The sequence below is a fragment of the Semicossyphus pulcher genome, unplaced genomic scaffold (genome assembly GCF_022749685.1).
Source record: "Semicossyphus pulcher isolate SPU_LCO1_2020_fin unplaced genomic scaffold, fSemPul1.0.p SCAF_11, whole genome shotgun sequence".
In the NCBI taxonomy this organism is placed as follows: domain Eukaryota; kingdom Metazoa; phylum Chordata; class Actinopteri; order Labriformes; family Labridae; genus Semicossyphus; species Semicossyphus pulcher.
This window is the reverse complement of record NW_027211615.1, coordinates 6,022,867-6,041,566: the sequence shown is the minus strand read 5'-3', so window position 1 is coordinate 6,041,566 and position 18,700 is coordinate 6,022,867. Positions and strand designations below refer to the sequence as shown.

Sequence of the window (18,700 nt, the reverse complement as noted above, 5' to 3'; positions counted from 1 at the left end):
AATTTCCTAGCAGTGTGCTGGAAATTACTAAATCAATATAGCCCCCAACAGACACAGTGTTAAAATAGTACACAGTATAATAAATTGATTTTAAACTGAGTCCTGTGATCTGAGCAAAGTACATCAGATGAACCTGAAAACCTGATGTCTAGGCAACTTTTGAATATGATCTTGCCAGTAAGGGTTATGTAGTTGATCGCTAACTGTAAAGAAAACAGGAGCATCCTCACTTAACATGAAACGTAGGGCCTTTCTCACCCCCTACACTCGCTCCCTACACATGTTTGCACGCTCGCGTTAAGGGCCCGCCGTATTGAGTGCTGTCCAAAACCTGTGTTGAGTGGGGGCCTTTCTCAAACTGGGAACGGTTTTACAGTTTTATAGTGCAGTGTCATTAAAGGTTAATATAACTTCCACAGGGCCAATTAAAATGACCACTCAGGTTTCAAAAGTCACCATCATCCACGAGAACAAACACAAAATGAAAACCCTCAGGTAGAAGACCTTGATGACCTCTATCTTGTTGACTTGGATGTCAGTAGACAATTGAATCATTGGTGTCTGTATTGAACATGTAATGACCAAGTTTTTCCAGTAGAGGTCAGGCTCCCTCTGCTCTGTCACTGCCACCCTGCACCAGTACTGCTCTCATACTTTCAGCCCCACTGCCACCCCAGCATCCACCTGCAGGCTCCACCTACGGGGGTTAAAGATATTAGCTCATCATTCCTCAAGTTTCTGTATGTAAAATAAATTTGTGAGGAGCGATTAGGTGGGAGCCTAGACAGCAAACACAAGCTATGTTCTGCTGCTGCATTAAACATTTCAAACTATTACAAGTGTGAGTTGTCTGACTGAGCTGACATTTAGAATGTCTGTAGTTTCATCTCTGCTATTGCGGCTAATTTTTATATTTCCCCAAAGGTAACATTTAAGCTATCTCCTAAACAGGGGAGGGAATCGGTGACACTCTTATACCCCTTTCCCACATAAATTTAGCGTGCTGACGCAGGTTTTTCAGACCCGGGAAGACCCGCTTATAAATGCCGATTGTCTCTTTTCCCATTGCCAGTGAAGTATACTCCTGTTGGTCACTTTTCTGCTGTGTCACCGTCTGACGTCACAAACGCGCCCAAAACAGGATTAGTAAACAGTGAAGATGTTACAGTGGTTAGGTCTTTATTGTATCTATTACTCATTCAGTCTGTTTATTGAACTCAGCGCCGACAAATTTGGAACGATGTTCGAGCGCTGCTCGGACGGAGACAGGGAGATTTGTAGCTGAGGGGGCGGAGATTAGCATGTCGACACGGGTTTGGTGTTCCCATCGATGCCGATCGGAGCCGAGGCCATAATTACCCAGGTCTACTGCAGAGTCATTTGACCCGGGTCTGAATGCCGATTGTAACCTTTCCCACTAAGCAAAAAAGACGGGTGTTACCGAGTGTTAGTGGGTTACTGACTCGATAAGTAATAAGAGCACCTTGCATATATTGCACAGTGCTCGCTCTTGGTGGAATTGTGGGGTTGCTGTAAATTATACTAAGAGTGGGGCCTAACCCTACTATACATGCAAAGCGTCATGAAACACAGAGGTTTATGGGAGATACAGTGAGCGGGACAAGTTCTAAACAGTAAAAAACATAACAGGCTCTAACTATATGTTTGTGTTGTAACGCATAATGCTATCACGGCCTCACCTGTGGTTTCAATAAAATGCCATTCAAGTAGCACTTAAAAGCACTTGCTGCTAGAAACTACACCAACAGTTTCATTTTCATACTGTGTCTAAAAATGTGAAGATAGAGTGAACCATGCCTTATTTGAGGTGGTAGAGGTGGACAGATCCCATGAAGATGTGTTTTAAATTATACTTGCCCTCTAGGTAAGAAATAACTAGACGATACACTTAAAACAATCATCTATTTCAGGATGTTTCCTATCAACTGAAAGTATAACAATGCTTCTAAGCGCCCTGAAAATACAACTTCCCAAAAAAAGGTGTAACTGTGGTTCAACTCGCCCAAGGTTAGGGGTGAGTTGAGCCATCTGATTTTTTAAGTTTAAACCTGAGCCAAATTTAAGAAATGATTGACCTCTGTTGAGTAATTGAATCATACATTTTCCTTTATCAAATAGTTAATCATCTCTTCGGAGTCAGGCCATGGAACTGGTCAGCCAGATCCTTCTCTACCGCATTTGTGAAGCCCCTCTTAGGATCTGCTGTTCCACTGTACCCTACTGATTTGACTTCCTTTACCTCCTTTATGTCTCTCCGCAGGGTTGACCTGCCAACACTTCTGACTTAAGCCACTTATCGGATGAACTTTTCACCCTTGGCATCACCCAGTGAGTACTCACTGGGATTTCAACGTTGAACTGTGTTTGAAAACAGGGTGAAATCAGGTCTGAACATCTAAGACCTAGTTTCAATTTTTCAACCAGCTAAAATATGATTATCAACGTGTCAGATTTCATAATTTTGTTCATTTAAGTGATGATTGTAGCGGCTTTTCTCCCAAAGCATTTTGCAGAAATCTACACATAGAATTTCAAAGCATTTTATTTTTCATACAAAAATCAAAAACACGGCACTTTATGGGCTGTGTGATGATAAAAATAAGGTTCAAAGACATTGTAAAGGGAGCAGAGTGAAACAAAGAAGAAAAAAGACTGAGCACGCCCTGGTACTTCGGCTGTGCAGCTCTGACTGTGAAGGCAGAACGAGCCCTGGATGCTGATGTAGTTGATAAACACCTGACAGAAAATCACAATCTGAGGAGATGTCAGTGGTTGAAGGTGATGAGTGCTGGGTTCAAAGTGTCCTGAGTTTGAGTCCAACTCCATCCATGCATGCAAAAAACAATTAATGACTGTTAGTCTTCAAATAATCGGTGTTAAACTTTTGAACCAGTGTTGAATGTCTTTTCAACGGGGGCCGGAGTCCTCTTTTAAATGTCTTTTAAACAGAAAAATGCTCACTGGGCAGCTCTCTCATCTCTTTAAGGGGTGTTGAGCCCCGGTTGGTCCTTCTTTTGTAGCTCCTTGGCATGATATCTTTTCATAGCTTTTATGTGGTACTCATGGTGATTCATGTTGGGCCTCTCTTTCAATAACATTTATTATAGATCACATGCAGAAAATGTCTCTTGAACAGAGCCAGGTACACACTGACAAACTGAATTTATGGTCACATCACAACAAATGTGCAGTTGCCTAGAAACAGGGGGTGGGTCAACTTACCCACTGGCTCATCTTACCTCACTCTCCTCCTATGTGTCTAGTATATAATTTATATATTTTTTTACTAAAAACAAGTACAAGGTGTCACGTTTCTGGCTGAAACAAAAAGGGAGGAGAGGACCCAGGTGCAGACCAAAGTGAGTTTAATTAATAAAAAGGCAAAGAACAAAGGCTTACTGAGTCCAGCTTACATAAACCAGACAAAAGGTCAAACTGTAAATCCAAAAGAAGGCAAAACAGAAGAGTCCCGAAATCAAACTAACAAAATAGAGAAAAACACAACTAGAAAAAGGGTCTTACAAAGTTTCCAGACAAAAGATGACGACGTACTGACAAAGAGACAGGGGAGCACAGAGACCAAATAAACTGAGGAGGTGAGGCTAATCAGACACAGGTGACACAACCAAGGGGCAGGTGAAAACAATAAAGGCAGCGCACATAATCAAACAGGCAGGAAACACACAAAGGCAGGAAGTGGATCAACACCTAGATTAGTATTTTGGGGTAGCCCCTGGGGTGGCCATTCAGATTTCAAGGGGGGCCAAGGCCGCCCCTGGACAGAAGGCTTAGTATACTCACCTGATGAACAACAACCTGGCTGTTATTTCCTTTGCCCTGGCCTTAGCCATCATTACTTGAAGTAATAACACTTTTCTTACAAAGGTTATTGCTGCCATCTCGGAAATTTGGCAACACTGCTACATCAAAGTCAGACGAAGAAAGAAACGAGCAGTCAGATTTATCTAGGCTTGGAGAATTTGAGATTGACTGTGATCTTTTTCTTTCTAGCAGTGTTTATTTTTATTTATACACATGTTCTTAAATACAAATATACAAACACTACTTCCCACGTATAGCCCAACTGAGCTCTATATAAGGCTGCTTCACCTAGTAACTGCAGTCTGAGAATATGCGTGGCCCAGCAGCCTCTCAGGCTGTTTGGCCCACTGAACATCAGCGCTACTCTGCACTATGAGTGAGCAGTATATTGCTGCAATGCAACCTCTGCAACTTGCTACCTAGGGCTACTATTATTGTCTAATTTGTTCAGCATTATAAAGTCATCTCTTCCTGTACTGACGCCTTATATCCAAGAGGATGCCTGAAATATTAACTTTGCATGGATTTTCCCTTCCTCCCCTGTCATCCAGCTGAGTCACTGACCTACTTCTACTCAGTTCTTCCACCACCAGCAAATGAGAGAGGCACGTTCCATCCCTTTATCTCTTCCCCCTCTCTGTCTACTCTCTTCAGCTCCATGTGCAGGACAGATGGTGCTCCAGTCTTTTAGTGGCTGCTGTTTCTTTTTGCAGCAACGTCAGATGCTATGAGCAGGCCAGCTTGTGTATACAGGCCGCATACTAATGGCCTGCCTGACGGGGCCAAAACGCAGCACGAGTTGTGTCTGGACGTCTCACATGTTGACGGCTCAGAACAGATGACCGAGTGGCTGGCTAATGCCTCCATGTTTGCTCCACTGACACACACTGTATAGGATGGCAGACGTCACACAGTTGGTGCATTAAATCATGATTAAAGAATGATCTAGTCAGAACGCTTATCAAAATAATGAAAGCAAGGGGTGTATGCTGTGATCCTATGGTGAAAAAAAACTTCACACTACTACTACAAGACACACCAATATACAAGATGTTAATTTTATGAGCTTCAAAGGTGTACCCAGCTAGAAATGTTTTGTTCTCAGAATGTTCTGAGAATGTTACAGGAAGTTTTTATATTTGGTTCCCAGAATGTTCCTTTTAATAGCAGGAGAACGTTCTCTGAAAACGTGCAGAAAGTTGCAGTGAGAATGTTCAAATCACGTCAGCAAGGTTTTATAAATCACGTTCTGATAGTTCAGGCCGTACTAACATCCTGAAAAGATCCTCAGCATGTTGCAGTGAGCATGTTCTACCTTTGTTTTTATGTAGCATTGAGCAAATGTTTTATAAAAGGCGTTCTGACATCCCAGGCCTCAATAACATCCTGAACATATCTTCAGAATAGCTGTGTCCCAATCCACGGGCTGCAGCCTTTGAAGGAGGCGGTCCACGGAGGATGCTCCATTCATAGCCTGCGTGGACCGTTAAAGCCGAACTGAAATGAGACGGTCTGGTCTACCCTTGCATCACCAAACGCCGCTCCTGTCGCCTAGCAACAGATTGCTAGCGGGATAACTAGCTAGCATAACTAACGTCGCGTAAGTTAACCAATCATTTTAAAGATAATTTGTTTCAAGGGCCCTTTCTTTTTTATAAACGTGTAAAGCTAGCTATTCGACTAAGTTGAAATCAAAACCGTTTACATTTTAAAGTGTATTCCTCAGCCGTTCAAAAGTCCGCCATCTCGTTTGAATTGCCGCGCAATGCCTCTCGGGATACGGATACAATCCATCGGGTGCATCCTTCGCGGCCGGGGTAATGGAGTTTGAATTGGAACAGCCTTCGACGCGCTTCTGTGACGCAATCGGCCTTTAAATAGGGTCTTGGAAGGCTGCGGCCCCTGGATTGGGACACATCTTCTGTTGCAGTTAAAACGTTTTGTCTTAGTTTAAGTTTTAACGTTACAAGAACTTTAAATGATAAACATCCTTAAAACGTTCTTTGAATATTAGATTAAAACTTTTCTTCCAAACGTAATTAGAACTTGTAGGTAATGTTAGCAATGTTATGGAAACGTTCCCTGCTCGCTGGGTAGGCTTTAAACAAAGTATGGCCAGCAGTGACCCCCAGCTTACAGTTTTTATGCTAACCTAGCTGGCTATAGCCTCATATTTTACAGAGAGTGGCATCATGTTTTGATCTAACGCTCTTCAGGTTTAGAAAAGGTTTCTTTTATGATTCAGAAACAATGATTACTGATGGTACTGTTTTAGTTCAGTCCCACTGCTCCCGTTTTGCACCAGGCAGAGTCATTAAGTGAAAAAGCACTAAAAAAACCTCTGTGAACAACACCTGCCCAGACAGACTAACTTCACAACCTGACAGAATATGCTTCAAGGTGGCTGTCTCCTGATGAGTCGCCCTCTACCCAACATTTTACGTTCTTGTGTTATGGCAGCACATCCTAAGAAGCTATCAGGAATTTGATAGGACTATCCTCCATACTCCACAGGTCCCTCCAGCTGAGCTTCCTCTTCTCTACACTTTCCCAGTTCATCCACTGTCCCTGCTCAGCCTGAGCCACAGCCTTTGAGCACCTTACTACTTCCTCTTGTCGACGTACCTGTTCCACAACCAGCTTCTTTCTTTCTCTGAGACTTGCTTTGTTCCATATTTGATTTCTTGAGCCCCCCATTAGGGGAACACATAGGCCAAACACAATGACTAAACTTATAACAAACACTACATGAAAAGATAGCTTCCAATTCAGTAATAAGTACAAAAATCATCCTTTATCAAACTTACAAAATTAAAATAAAGAATTAAAATAAAGGGGCTCTCTACCAATGGCAACACATGATAGCCTATTGCATTTAAGGAAACTAAATTCTATACATCAGCAAAGAGTTGACATTCACAATAAATACCTCCCTATCTTTTTAGGGCCTGTCACTTTTAAAAAATTAACACACGCAATGTGTATGCGCCTCAGTTGGCTACGCCCTGGTTTCTGGGCTTCAGCCTGGGTTCACCTGCGAGTCACATGCCACCCCCTCTCCATACAAACAGGGTTCAGCACACGTGCATGGCCTATTGAGGGGATGCCATTGGCGGCTGCTCGTCGCTAACTCCCGCCCGCCTGCCTGTACGTCACCGCAGCAGTGTCTGTGGCTCTCTGCAGAGCTGACGAAGAGCCGCACTGCACACTGACGAGCCTAGTCTGGGCGAGGCTGCGATCCCGGTGTAAACCTCATCCATCATCGCTATGGAAATTACAACAGCTTTCTTTCGGAACCAAGCCCTGAACCCGTACTATCGGGAATCGTTCCAACTGGAGACACGGACTACAAAACACTGTAGTTGAGAGTGTCGCTGCACCAGAGCCCGGCTCAGCCCCTCTCCTCCGGTAAAATGAGGAGGACGATGATGGTGATGAGAAACATCTAGAGATGAGAAGTGTTTCTCCAGCAGACAACTTGTACAAGGACGTTTGCTTGACCCCTCATCAGTGTTTTCTAAATCAGGACGATGTCTGCCATGTGTGTGTCCGCGGTGGTGAGTCTTTTACATTTCATTCACCTTTGTGCTTGTTTTTATCCTTTATGCTAAGTAGTCCGGTAGCAGATTCTCAATTTAAAGGGACAGTGTCTGTTTTTTCGTCCCAGACTGAACTCCAAAACAAGTATCCAATAGCCTGTAACTTGCACAGCTTTTACTGTTAGGTCTAGATAAACTCCGGAATGTGAACGGGAATGTTATTGTGTCTTTAGGTTTAAAATCATCAGTGAGTCATTCGTTCAGTAGCATACACAAGTAGCTAAACAAAAGAGTCTCCCATGGAAGGATGGACAAAGAAATGGCACTCAGCAGTCTATTATTTACCCGTAACAAACAACTGAAAATGTCAGTCAACTGACTCTTCTTTGTTGCCTGTCAGGTGGAATGCTGTAGTTTTTTTGCACATGTTCTGCTGCAACTATATTGTGTGCCCTAATATTAAACATTATACATAAAATATTGATACATTAGTATTTTAAATGTAGTTAAGTTGTCGTCATTAACCCATTTCACCCATTGTACACTTAGCCTATTGTATATTTTACTTATATTTGAGTTGTTATTTTGTTTAGCCTACTCTTACTTTGTACTGTAACTTTGGAGCGATCTGGCACTAGCATTTCCTTCTGGATTATTAACGTTCTTTCTAATCTTATTTTTAGAAAAGGACAATAAACTACCAATCTCTCAGTTAAAGACATAGTGTGATAAGTCCTATATGTAAACAAAGAATAAAGAAAAACAATTAATACAATTAGGCCTTTGTTTACATTTCACACTAGAGTCACAGTGAGTGATACGTTTGACAGCTGAAAGACAGCAGGAGAAGGTTTTTCATCAGAAAACAATATTAACACGTAGGGCTGGGCGATAAAACAATAACGATTATTATCGTGATATAATTTTTCTCGATAGAAATATAACAAATGTTCGATAAAACTTCTATATATTTAAACCTGTAATTATACCACCCAAACACCGGAAAAAGAGGGTGCTAATGCGCTTTAAACCCTAGTTGCCACCCGCCAACTTTTTCATCAATATCAACAGATAATGTAAACATCAACAAGCAACATTATGAGACAAGGGGCAACAGGTCTATGGGCTTCAAGGCTCTCTGTACTTCTCTGTTCCAGTCACAACTACGGCGTTACCATAGCAACTCCTACTAAGCTAGCTCAAACGATCTAATACAAATCTGCTCACTGACAAACTTCACGGCAATTAACCATCTCAAATGTGTTTTTAGTTTATATTCAATTATTTTTACCTGACACATCCTCTCCAACAAAAACTAAACTTCATTAAGCAGAATCCATGGCAGTGCTGTTGTACTGAACTGCATTAGATTATATAGATCTGTATATATAATTGAATAATTTGTGTAATCCAAAGGCCATCTTTGCACTGTAATAAAAATATACACTATATCTACTCAATAACATGAAGGCAACAGATTACAATAGTATTAATTAAATATAACTATGTTTGGTATTGATTTATTATAAATTAAATGAGACACTTAATATTTAACCATTTAATATGAGTAGATTCAATAAAAAACATAAAGGAATTAACACCTAAACAAAAAAATATTGAGTTGATGTGAAAAACAGAAACTACTTAAAAAAAAAAGTATTTAATTTTACATATTAGTGATAAATATTTAGGTAACAATCATCTACATAAATCAGTGCATTGATTTGAATTGATCTAAATATTCTTCTTTCTTAGGAATGACAAACTCAAATATTAATGAAGAAATGACACCCAAAGTGACAAAAAAGTCAAGTGACAAAAAAAGAAAATAAAAAGTGCTGCAGAAGGTCGTCCCCTTTTGTCGCTCTGAATCCACAGATTTCACACCGCCATCTCATTTGAAGGCACTTAAGAAAAACAGACCGTTTCAGATATAAGATGTGCCTTTGCTAGCAAACAGGCGGAAATGCTAACCCGCATCCTTCAAAATAAAAGTACAATGCCCTGTTCATAATATAGCACAACAGCATCACACTACATGGAGCCTCTTCCTCCTCGTGCTGACATTCGTGCTCTCCACATAAATTGCGTGGATATATGAAGTTAATGAAAGTGGTAGAAAACACGTTAGCAACCTAGCTAAAAACAATGCATTTTTAGCACACTCAAAAGTCTTGTGGTTAATTTTACATGACGGGTTGCAACCAACAAATATTTTGACAATCGATTAATCTGTGGAATATTTGAGAGTGAGGATTTATTTTACCATTCAGGTTTTTTCACATCATGTAAAAACTATAGCTGTCAGGAGATTAAAAAAATTAATCTTAATTACAGGCTTTGTAATTAATTAATCTCAATATTCAATGATTTCTGTGAGAAGCACACAACATGTGGATTTACTCTGGATTACCCTCTTTCTAGATAGTTATTTCTTACTTCCACAATTGTACTCTCCTCTTCACCTTATTAAGTTTGAATTCACAAACTACTTTAATCTGATCACTTTGCTTTGCTTCAGTCCCCCAACACGCCTGCACCTCAGCTCTCTGCACAGCTGCTGGCCCCGCCCCCTCTTTCGGTCCGTCCCTCTGTCTGCTTTGTTGACTGTCTTCATAAGCTGTCTGTTTAATTAAGTCACAAAGGTTAAATATTTTCTCTCGCAATTCAGTTCTCACAGCACGTGAGCCGCGTGTGCACAAGGGACGTTATTAATGACGTAGCGATCAAATGACAACCTTTTATAAGTTTTATAAACAGCAACAATCAATGAATTTACAGTAGGGACATACGGAGTTAGATACACAATACCTCCTAATTTCAATACAATATTGTGGCAGCTGGCTGAAGGGACATCGCCAGGGAGCTCAAAGTTTGAAACTGATAAAGGCACGTGGATTGTTTACATTGCGTTACAGAACTGCATATGATTCTGTGTGGACAGAGAGCGTCCGATGTCAGCGATTACCTCTTGGCCTTTTGATGTAAATACTTTTTTGTACCTGTAACTTCTGTCAGTAACTTTTGTATTACCACCTGTAGGCTAATGAAGTTACAGGCCTGATTTAGGGCGCTATCGTCCACACAGCGCAAAGCGCCAAAGCACGCAACACAAGTGTCATTGCTATCTTCCATCCAGCACAGTCGTCATTTTCACGCCCAGCGACCACGTGGTGTAAATAGCAAGTGATCTTGCGCCACTGTTAGTGCCGGTGGGCGTGTTGGTTTTGAAATGAGCTGTGGTCAGGCAGACGGGTGGCGCGTTGCTATCTAGAGGATGCAGATAGTGACTGCGCCTCAGATAAACAAAAACCTGGTCTAAAGTCTAAAGTATATGGCGCAATCTGTGTTTGCTATTGAGACGGCGCATTATGGACATACATTAGAGACTTCAAAACATGAGTCTGCTTGTCACTCACACAGAGACGCACAGCTTGGTTTGATTCATGTTATGCCTAAAACACGCCTATGAATAATCCAGGGATTTAAGCCAACCTCTTTGCGCCTCGGCTTGCGCCCAGATTGTGCACAGTGTAACTAGCAAAAGTGCCTCAGACACGCCCTGAATCACCGTGCGCTGTAGACTGTGCGCCTTCCGCCGCCTAAATAGGGCCCTTAGTTTGAGTATGTAACTTGTATGTCAAAACCAGATGTTGTTTTCTCCCAGTATTCTAAACTGAAACAATCATGTCACTTCACTAAAAGTCTTCATTTGCAGATGACTATTTTTTTGTTTCTCACCACCCTTTTCAAAATATCAGCAGTTTGCTGGACTTAAAAATGTCCCATCGGAGTTTTACATATCCGGCTACTTTGTTTTGCAGCTGTTGAGGGTTTTAGTAAAAAGATTTTTACTTGCTTTAATCCCTGTAGACGTTCTACACTGCAACATGGAAAAGAACAGTGACATCACATAAGCATTGACTGTATTTAACCTGTTTAATCTTTTTGATCTATCTCATATTTAGGGCCATTAAACAATTGTATTACCACTTAATACATTTAACACTTTGCTCCCAAAAGCACAACAAAGAAAATATTTGGACCGTCCGTGGACCCAAGACTCCAGAGACCTAAACTGTATTGTATGTAAGAGAGCTCAGTTTTTCCCGGTGTTCCCTCCTGCAGTCATTAGAAGTTAACTCAAACTTTAACAAGAAAAATATCACCGCTTACTGTTACTGATAAATTCAGGATGAGTGAATCCAAACAGAGTCCCTTTCTCTGGCCTGGAATGAGCTGCCACTGCAGTGCAGGAAGAGGCAGCAACAGGTGCTGCTGCTGTGCCTGCTGTCTGCGTGAACAGTTTTGTATTTGTGCGTGTTGGGGGATGGGGGCATGTGTTTGTTTTCATGCCAGTGTGTGGGTGTGTCTTTGTGGTGGGCCCTGCTTTAAGTGGACAGATATTACAGCTTTATGTCTTCTGCCACAAACACTCAAACACAATCTGCAAAATATTTACAACACTGAGCCATCCCAAAGTCCTCATTGCACTCTGAAAAGCATGAATCTCCAGTGCTGTCACCGGAGTTTGTGTAGCCGTGCTGCTAGGCCTCGCAGACAGACATCTCCTCCTTGATGTTGAAAGGCTGTATGTGGTGGCATGCAGCCTGCCTGTCCACGTGAGGTTAACTACTTTTTTTAGAGAGTTGGTAAATATGTCCCAGCACTCAGATGCGTCCCTGTCGTCAATATCAAGTTTCAGGTGGATGCTGTTTGATCATGGGGCTAAAATATGGCGTGTAGGTTCACAAGTTCAGTCACTGGTGTTTTCACATGCTGTCCCAAGTGTTCAGATATGGTCAGGAGTACAGTGGATGTGTGGAAGGGGCTTTAGTTAGTCAGATAAGGTCATGGTGGTTGCCACCTCCGCGCTACGCTGGCTGCACTCGACATTACAGGGCTTGACAAACATGGTGGAAAGCATCAACGTTCAAATTTAGCTGCCTGCCACCTAATTAGATTAATCAGCTGTACCTCTGCTTCAGTGCCCACAAGCAAACTCGGTGCTGCCTCCGTCTATGGGTGGCCTGTCGCTGCTGGAGATAGAATTACTGGCAGGGCAGGACTTGTGGAATTAAATGTGGACCTGGACTTTGTCAGTCAGACCGACCAAACGATCCCACAAGACAAACCACATGACCCATGCCAAACTTTATTTAAAAAGTTTACTGTACAATAGGGCTGGGGATCGATACAGATTTCTCAATTCGATTTGATTCTGATTCACAAGGTCCCGCTTCGATCAGTTTGTTTCCGGGTATTTCAGTTACAATATTAATGCACCTCTAACCTGGTGCATTATCATAATTTTTTACGTTTACAGTAAGAATTGACCCCAAAGAAGTTACATCATGTACTTTTTATTTAACATGACCAACACACAGCAGTCAAAACAATATTAATAATTTAATGAATTTTTCTCCAGTTTCAGATTTTTAGTCTGAGCAGCTGCCTCATGGTTTTGATTAAACAAACTGGGCTTCAACTCGCGCGAGATTTGGCCACGAGATCTCTCAGCGTGAAGAACAAAAGCACATGAGAGTTATATGGAAAGGCCTATTGTATAACAACATGCTGAAAATACACTCATGTCCAAAGCCGATGCTAACAGAGAGTCCGTGGTTGATCACTGATGTCTCTGTAGGTGCACTGAACAAGTCCGGGCATGTCAACACTTGTTTAAGTACTCTAATCACAGCTGAAGTAGACAGCAGTGCTGGTTATGTCATACTCTTCATTAACATCTTTCACCAGTAGCTCAGCTATTACTCGTCCCGTGTCTGTGTACCACAATGAAATGTCAGGAAGGAATATTCAAGTATTAATTAAGGTATAAAAATAAATAAATACTGTTCAAGCCTAATGGACAAGTAGACAGTCCTGCTCTCTGTTGTCCAGGATGTGTTCTTCTCTTTCTGCTCTCTACCAGTGATATACAAAGGTAAGATAAGATAGGATAGAAGGATATGGAAAAAACATGTATTGGGGCTTTTTTTTGTCCCCTTCCTGAATCCAAGTTATCAAATAGTCCCAATCCAATAGGCTACTTCTATTTCAAAAATATAGCACAAAGGACAACAAAAATACAATTTCGCTCTGTGCTTTTGAAGGACGTTATCCGAGGACTCCAGCGTCTCTTTTCCTCTTGCTCTCCTAACACTCTGGTACAGCGCAGGCGAACACCATGATGCTCTGATTTTGTTTTGTTTGTAGATATATTTGGTAAGACTCTAAGGGGGGAATTCACTAAGGGACTCCACTAAACCTGTGCAAATGACATAAAAAGACTCTGCCTCACTCCAAGCACACGCAGAGGGTTGAATGCACCGTATGGCATGGCGTATTTCAATGAGTCATGTTATTTAAACATTCGGGGCAATTTTGTCCCCTTTTCTATGCCTCGTGACAAAAAGCACTTAATTCACAAATGCCAGCACAAACAGCAGGTGGTGGGAGCTGTGGTGCAGTATTATAAGTGCCGTCAGGCTCAGAGTTTCCACTGATCATGACGACAGTTCCACCTTTTGTGTGATCAAACTATCTGTTTCGGGAGATCAATCAGTCCGGGGCCGTGCGAGGCTCAACCTCGGCACACGGGGACACTTACGGAGGACGGGGGTTATTATATTGATGGACTATACGCTGCTGTTGCTCACTCGTTTTAAAAACATAAAGCTGCGTTACAGAGAGTAATACTAGTAAACACCTGTCTGGTCTGGACTTTACAGTAAACCCGTCTCCTCATCTATCTGTGCACGCAGTTGAGGTCCGTCAGTGTGCGCGCAGCTGAGAGCGCAGCACCGCACAGCAGAGAGTGGGCCATTCCTTTCACAGAGAGAGGCGCAATGCACGCTGGGTGTTGTAGGCATGTAGAATGGTCGAAATCACAAGCTGTTTGTACAACTTTCTCAGCTAAGGCCAATTTAAAATATTATTGCTTCTGTTGATTACAGAGAACACCAGCTTTGACTGACTGGCTTTTTCCAGGGGTGAATTTGTCCTTTAACAAAGCAACCTTACAGTTATTCAAATCAATCCAAATGAATCTAGTGTATATTCTTGAATTAAATAACTCTTTGAAAAATAAACTCTTAAATAAATTCTTTTTGGCCTTTTCACTTTATCGAGGGAATTTCTATCCCTTTAAATATTGGCAATAAAATTTTTAATTTAAAGCCTTTAAAGCCGAGTGGATATTTGAGTTGCAATAAGTAGAGTGCAAGAAACGGATAATGTTGGAAATGAATAATGAAGTTGTAGGTGATGTGTGTGTAAATAACCAGCTGTTCAAGGTGATTAAATGTCACTGTTGTGTTCTGCAGTCTCAAAGTAGTAAAAAATATTAAGTGTAGGCTTAAGAATTGTTGTCAAATTTTAATCATCATTCTTTAGATTTCCTTTTAACTGTGACATTTTCTTCTCTTCTCAGCTCTTATACACATTGCTGGTTGACATCTCAGCCCGAGTTTTGACGACAACCAGCTCAGCTGACCAGCCTCTCCTCTCTCCCCGCCACTATCAGCACACTGACCCTGACTCGGGCATCCAGCTGGTCTGTGACAAGTGCCCAGCAGGCACCTATGTGTCCGTCCACTGCTCCCCCACATCTGTGAGGGACTGCAGCCCCTGCCCCAGAGGCACCTTTACACGAGGCGAGAATGGGGTTCAGCAATGCCATCACTGTCGGGTTCAGTGTCCTGCAGGCTTCTTTGAGAAAGAACCCTGCACGAAAACCCAGGACCGAGTCTGCACGTGTCCCCCAAACAGCTTTTTGTCAAGGCATGGTGCCACAGAGTGTAAGCCCTACTCGCTGTGTCCACCAGGGACCAGGGTGAAGAAGTGGGGCAGTGAAACAGAGGACGTTCTCTGTAAGCCTTGCACCAAAGGGACTTTCTCAGAAGTGGAGTCGAGTGCAGTCAAGTGCAAAACCCACACAGACTGCCAAGCTCAGGGGCTGCTGCTGTTCACACCTGGAACTAAAGACTCAGACAACATCTGTGGGACTCTTTCTACAGACCCCTTTTCCTCTTCATCGCCATCTGTCTCGACAACCACCCTACTTGTGCATGCACAGGCTGCGCTTGTACAGGAGCCCATGACTTTATCATCCTCTACATTATCATCAGTATCTGGGCCTGCACGTAAAGGTAAGATAAGAAACCTAGTTTCTTCTTTGTATGTTAATTAAACTTCTGTCTCATGAATTTTTAAAAATTATAATAACCATTGATTACTCGTGATAAGTGGTGTAACGGATCACATTTTATCCGTGATCCACACGTTTCACCCCCTACGGTTTGGCACCCAGGTGATCTACTGACCAACACAACAGCATGATGGAAAATACAGTTTTACTTCCGCTAAATATTTTGCTATAATAATAGCAAAATATAGTGGCTAAACAAACTTTAGCACTAGCAGCCATGTGCTCAGTTAACTTGCTAGGTACAGGCTATAGGGTATAGGCTAAGGTACACACTGCAATAACCACAACACAGATTCAGTTCAATGCACACAGCAATGTCCCAACTCCACTCACAGTTTGTCAGTGACGCACACAACTCGTACTGCTTGGCTTCACTGTAGTCTGTGGTACCGGGCTCTGCAGACATGTCTCCCGCTGCGCTCGCTCTCTACACCCGCCGAGTATGTATGTGTATGCCCGTAATGCGCCCCTAAAGCAGAGACATAGCATTTAGACTTTGGACCAGGTGTTTTTGGTCTATGGTACAGTCGCTTTCTGCATCCTCAAGATAGCAACGCGCTGTTTGCCTGACCACACCTCATTTTAAGGCGAACATGCCCATGGGCGCCAACATGGGTGCTAACATGGGCACAAGATTACTTGCTATTTACACAACATGGGCGCTGGGCATGAAAATGACAACTGCGTCGGGTGGAAAACAGCAAAGAGACTTGCACTGCGCAGCGCGCTGCTTTGCGCCGGGTGTACAATAGGGCCCTAAATTTGTTTTGTCTTGGGGGACTTCCTAAAAAGGAAAGACATTTGTAGGTATGGAAACAAACTAGTTTCTGCCACCTATCTCAGGAATGTTATAATTTGTGTTCAGGATGAGTTATGGGTATTTCTGTCTTCCTTCATGACCCTCTTTTCTAATATCTCTCCTTCTTTCCTTTAATGTTAAAAATGCCCTTCTTTCTCTGCTCTTGTCATGTCTCTGTTCATCAGTCTCGTCTCAGTCAGTCAGCCTCATTTTTTAGAATCAACCCTCCATAGAAAGTATACACCTCCCCCCGCGTACACCCCAACACCCATAATACTGTCACCACTGTTTGTGTTGGCATGAGATCGATGGTTTCTCAGTCAGTTAATCTGACCCTGCCTGAGCTCTACAGGGGGAAGAGGGGGTGGGCTACTGTGGATGTTACGAACTAATGATGTTATTTTTCACCTGCTTTTACGGTCAGTGGAGAGAGCGGGAAGGACTTGGAAAAGGTCTTTACTCACTGAACACAATAACAGCGGTCATAAAGCCAAATCTTAGTGACTATTTCACTAATGCTACAAAATTAATTCACTTATATTATAATTCAGTACATGTAAAGAGAAGTTAAACCACAGCTCACCTAGCAACCATAGATGTCTCCTAGCAAACTTGGTATCTCATTTTCTTTGACCCTATTAATATCATTTAAACATTCACAATTTGTTGAACCACGACTTCCATTGGACTTGACAAAGCACCATGCCAGTAAATACATATTTTTCATGCCAGACAGTCGGGAAACTAGTTCTTTTCAGCATAGAAAGAAAACAGAAATGTAACTTAATGACTTCTGTGTCAGAGCAAGTCTTGTTTTAATCATTTGAAAGCGGAGATGTGGACTTGAGACTTGATGACTCGGACTCGAGTCGACTCGAGTCACTGTTTTGATGACTTGTGACTTGACAAAAAAAAAGACTTGAGACTCGACTTGACTTGAGGCATGATGACTCGGATGACTTGCGTGTGTTCATAAGTTTGAATGTTAGCTGTTAAATATAAAATGTTAAAATTCAATGTTGTCAAGTTTCTGTCTAACTATCAAGTACGTACACAGCGCAAACTGGGAGTCATGATTGGACGACTCAAAAAGCTCCCCGTATGTTATGATTGGATGACTGGCTGTCAGTCAAACTCCTCGCTATGGCAACACGCAACATCAAAGCCCCCAAAGAGAAGCCTCATCAGTCGTACTCGTTACTACTCAATACGGTCTCAGAGCAGACCATCATCATGGCTGCGTCTGTGCCAAGATAATACAGATACAATTCACTGTCATACTTTTTGAACTGTTTATATAAACTGGCCAATAATATCATTATTAGACAAGCTGCTAATACCTTGTCTTTCTCTTTATAAAGACCGGATACTACAGGTAAGAGTGCTGGAGCTTGGGTGGAAAAAAGTGACTTGACTTGCCTTAACTAAGGACTCGACTTGACATAACCTGTGACTTGACTTTTCCCAGAAAAGACGACTCGAGACTTGCTTGAGACTTGAGCAAAGAGGACTTGGTCACAACACTGTTTGAAAGTGTGTTTTCGCACAGTTATAACATGTTCATCCCCAAATTATGTGACACACTCATTTTTCCCAACATTTTGTGAAATTAGTATATGCACCACATATTGCCAAATAAATGATTAAATTACATCCATGCATCCCTCACTTGCGTCTTAGTCCCTCCCACCAGACATGCATGGATAGACGAGGAAACCAGGAGAGGAGAGAGGAAACGAGGAAATATGATTTAAGAGACATGAGACGTCCTTTCCCCTGAAGCGTCACGTGCAGTGACGTCTGTTTGTAATGACCGCGTTAGCTGATCACCGCTGGATCACCTGTCAGTCTGCTCTAACAGCTGTTTGTGTCTGCACACACGTGCACTGTATTAATTCTAATAAAACACACAGTAACAGTGTTTCCTCTCTGTAACCTGTTACCTGTTTAACAAACACCTGCACATGACGAACAGGCTGCACATACTGTTTGTTCATGAACTCTGAAAATTATTTATTAGGCTAAAAGTTTCAGGGAAAATAGAAATCACTTCACGCTGATCAAACCCGACCTCATTGATGATCACTGTCACACGTGACTGAAAAGAATGTGTTATGCCGGGATCAGACTACACGATATTTTTGTCTTTTACGATGTCACCATGTCAGATTAATCAGTCACAGTGGCAGAAAGTCGTGCCGATTCTTGGTCGGGAGAGTGGCAACGCTACAAGTATGACCCCGACCAATCATCATTCACGACCCCGCGCGAGTGCATAGGTCATCGGGAAGACGAGGCAAGAAGTTGTCG

General features: G+C 42.2%; 1 protein-coding gene across 1 annotated transcript in view; it reads left to right on the top strand.

The window, feature by feature from the left end:
* The first annotated feature begins 7,227 nt into the window (after window positions 1-7,227).
* Window positions 7,228-18,700, top strand: part of tnfrsf21 (tumor necrosis factor receptor superfamily, member 21) — a 35,249-nt gene continuing 23,776 nt past the window's right edge. Inside the window, exons 1-2 of the mRNA XM_069656188.1 lie at window positions 7,228-7,400; window positions 14,815-15,532. Of these exons, the coding sequence (XP_069512289.1) occupies window positions 7,374-7,400; window positions 14,815-15,532 (745 nt within the window). The 5' untranslated portion in view covers window positions 7,228-7,373. The remainder of the gene's footprint in view (window positions 7,401-14,814; window positions 15,533-18,700) is intronic.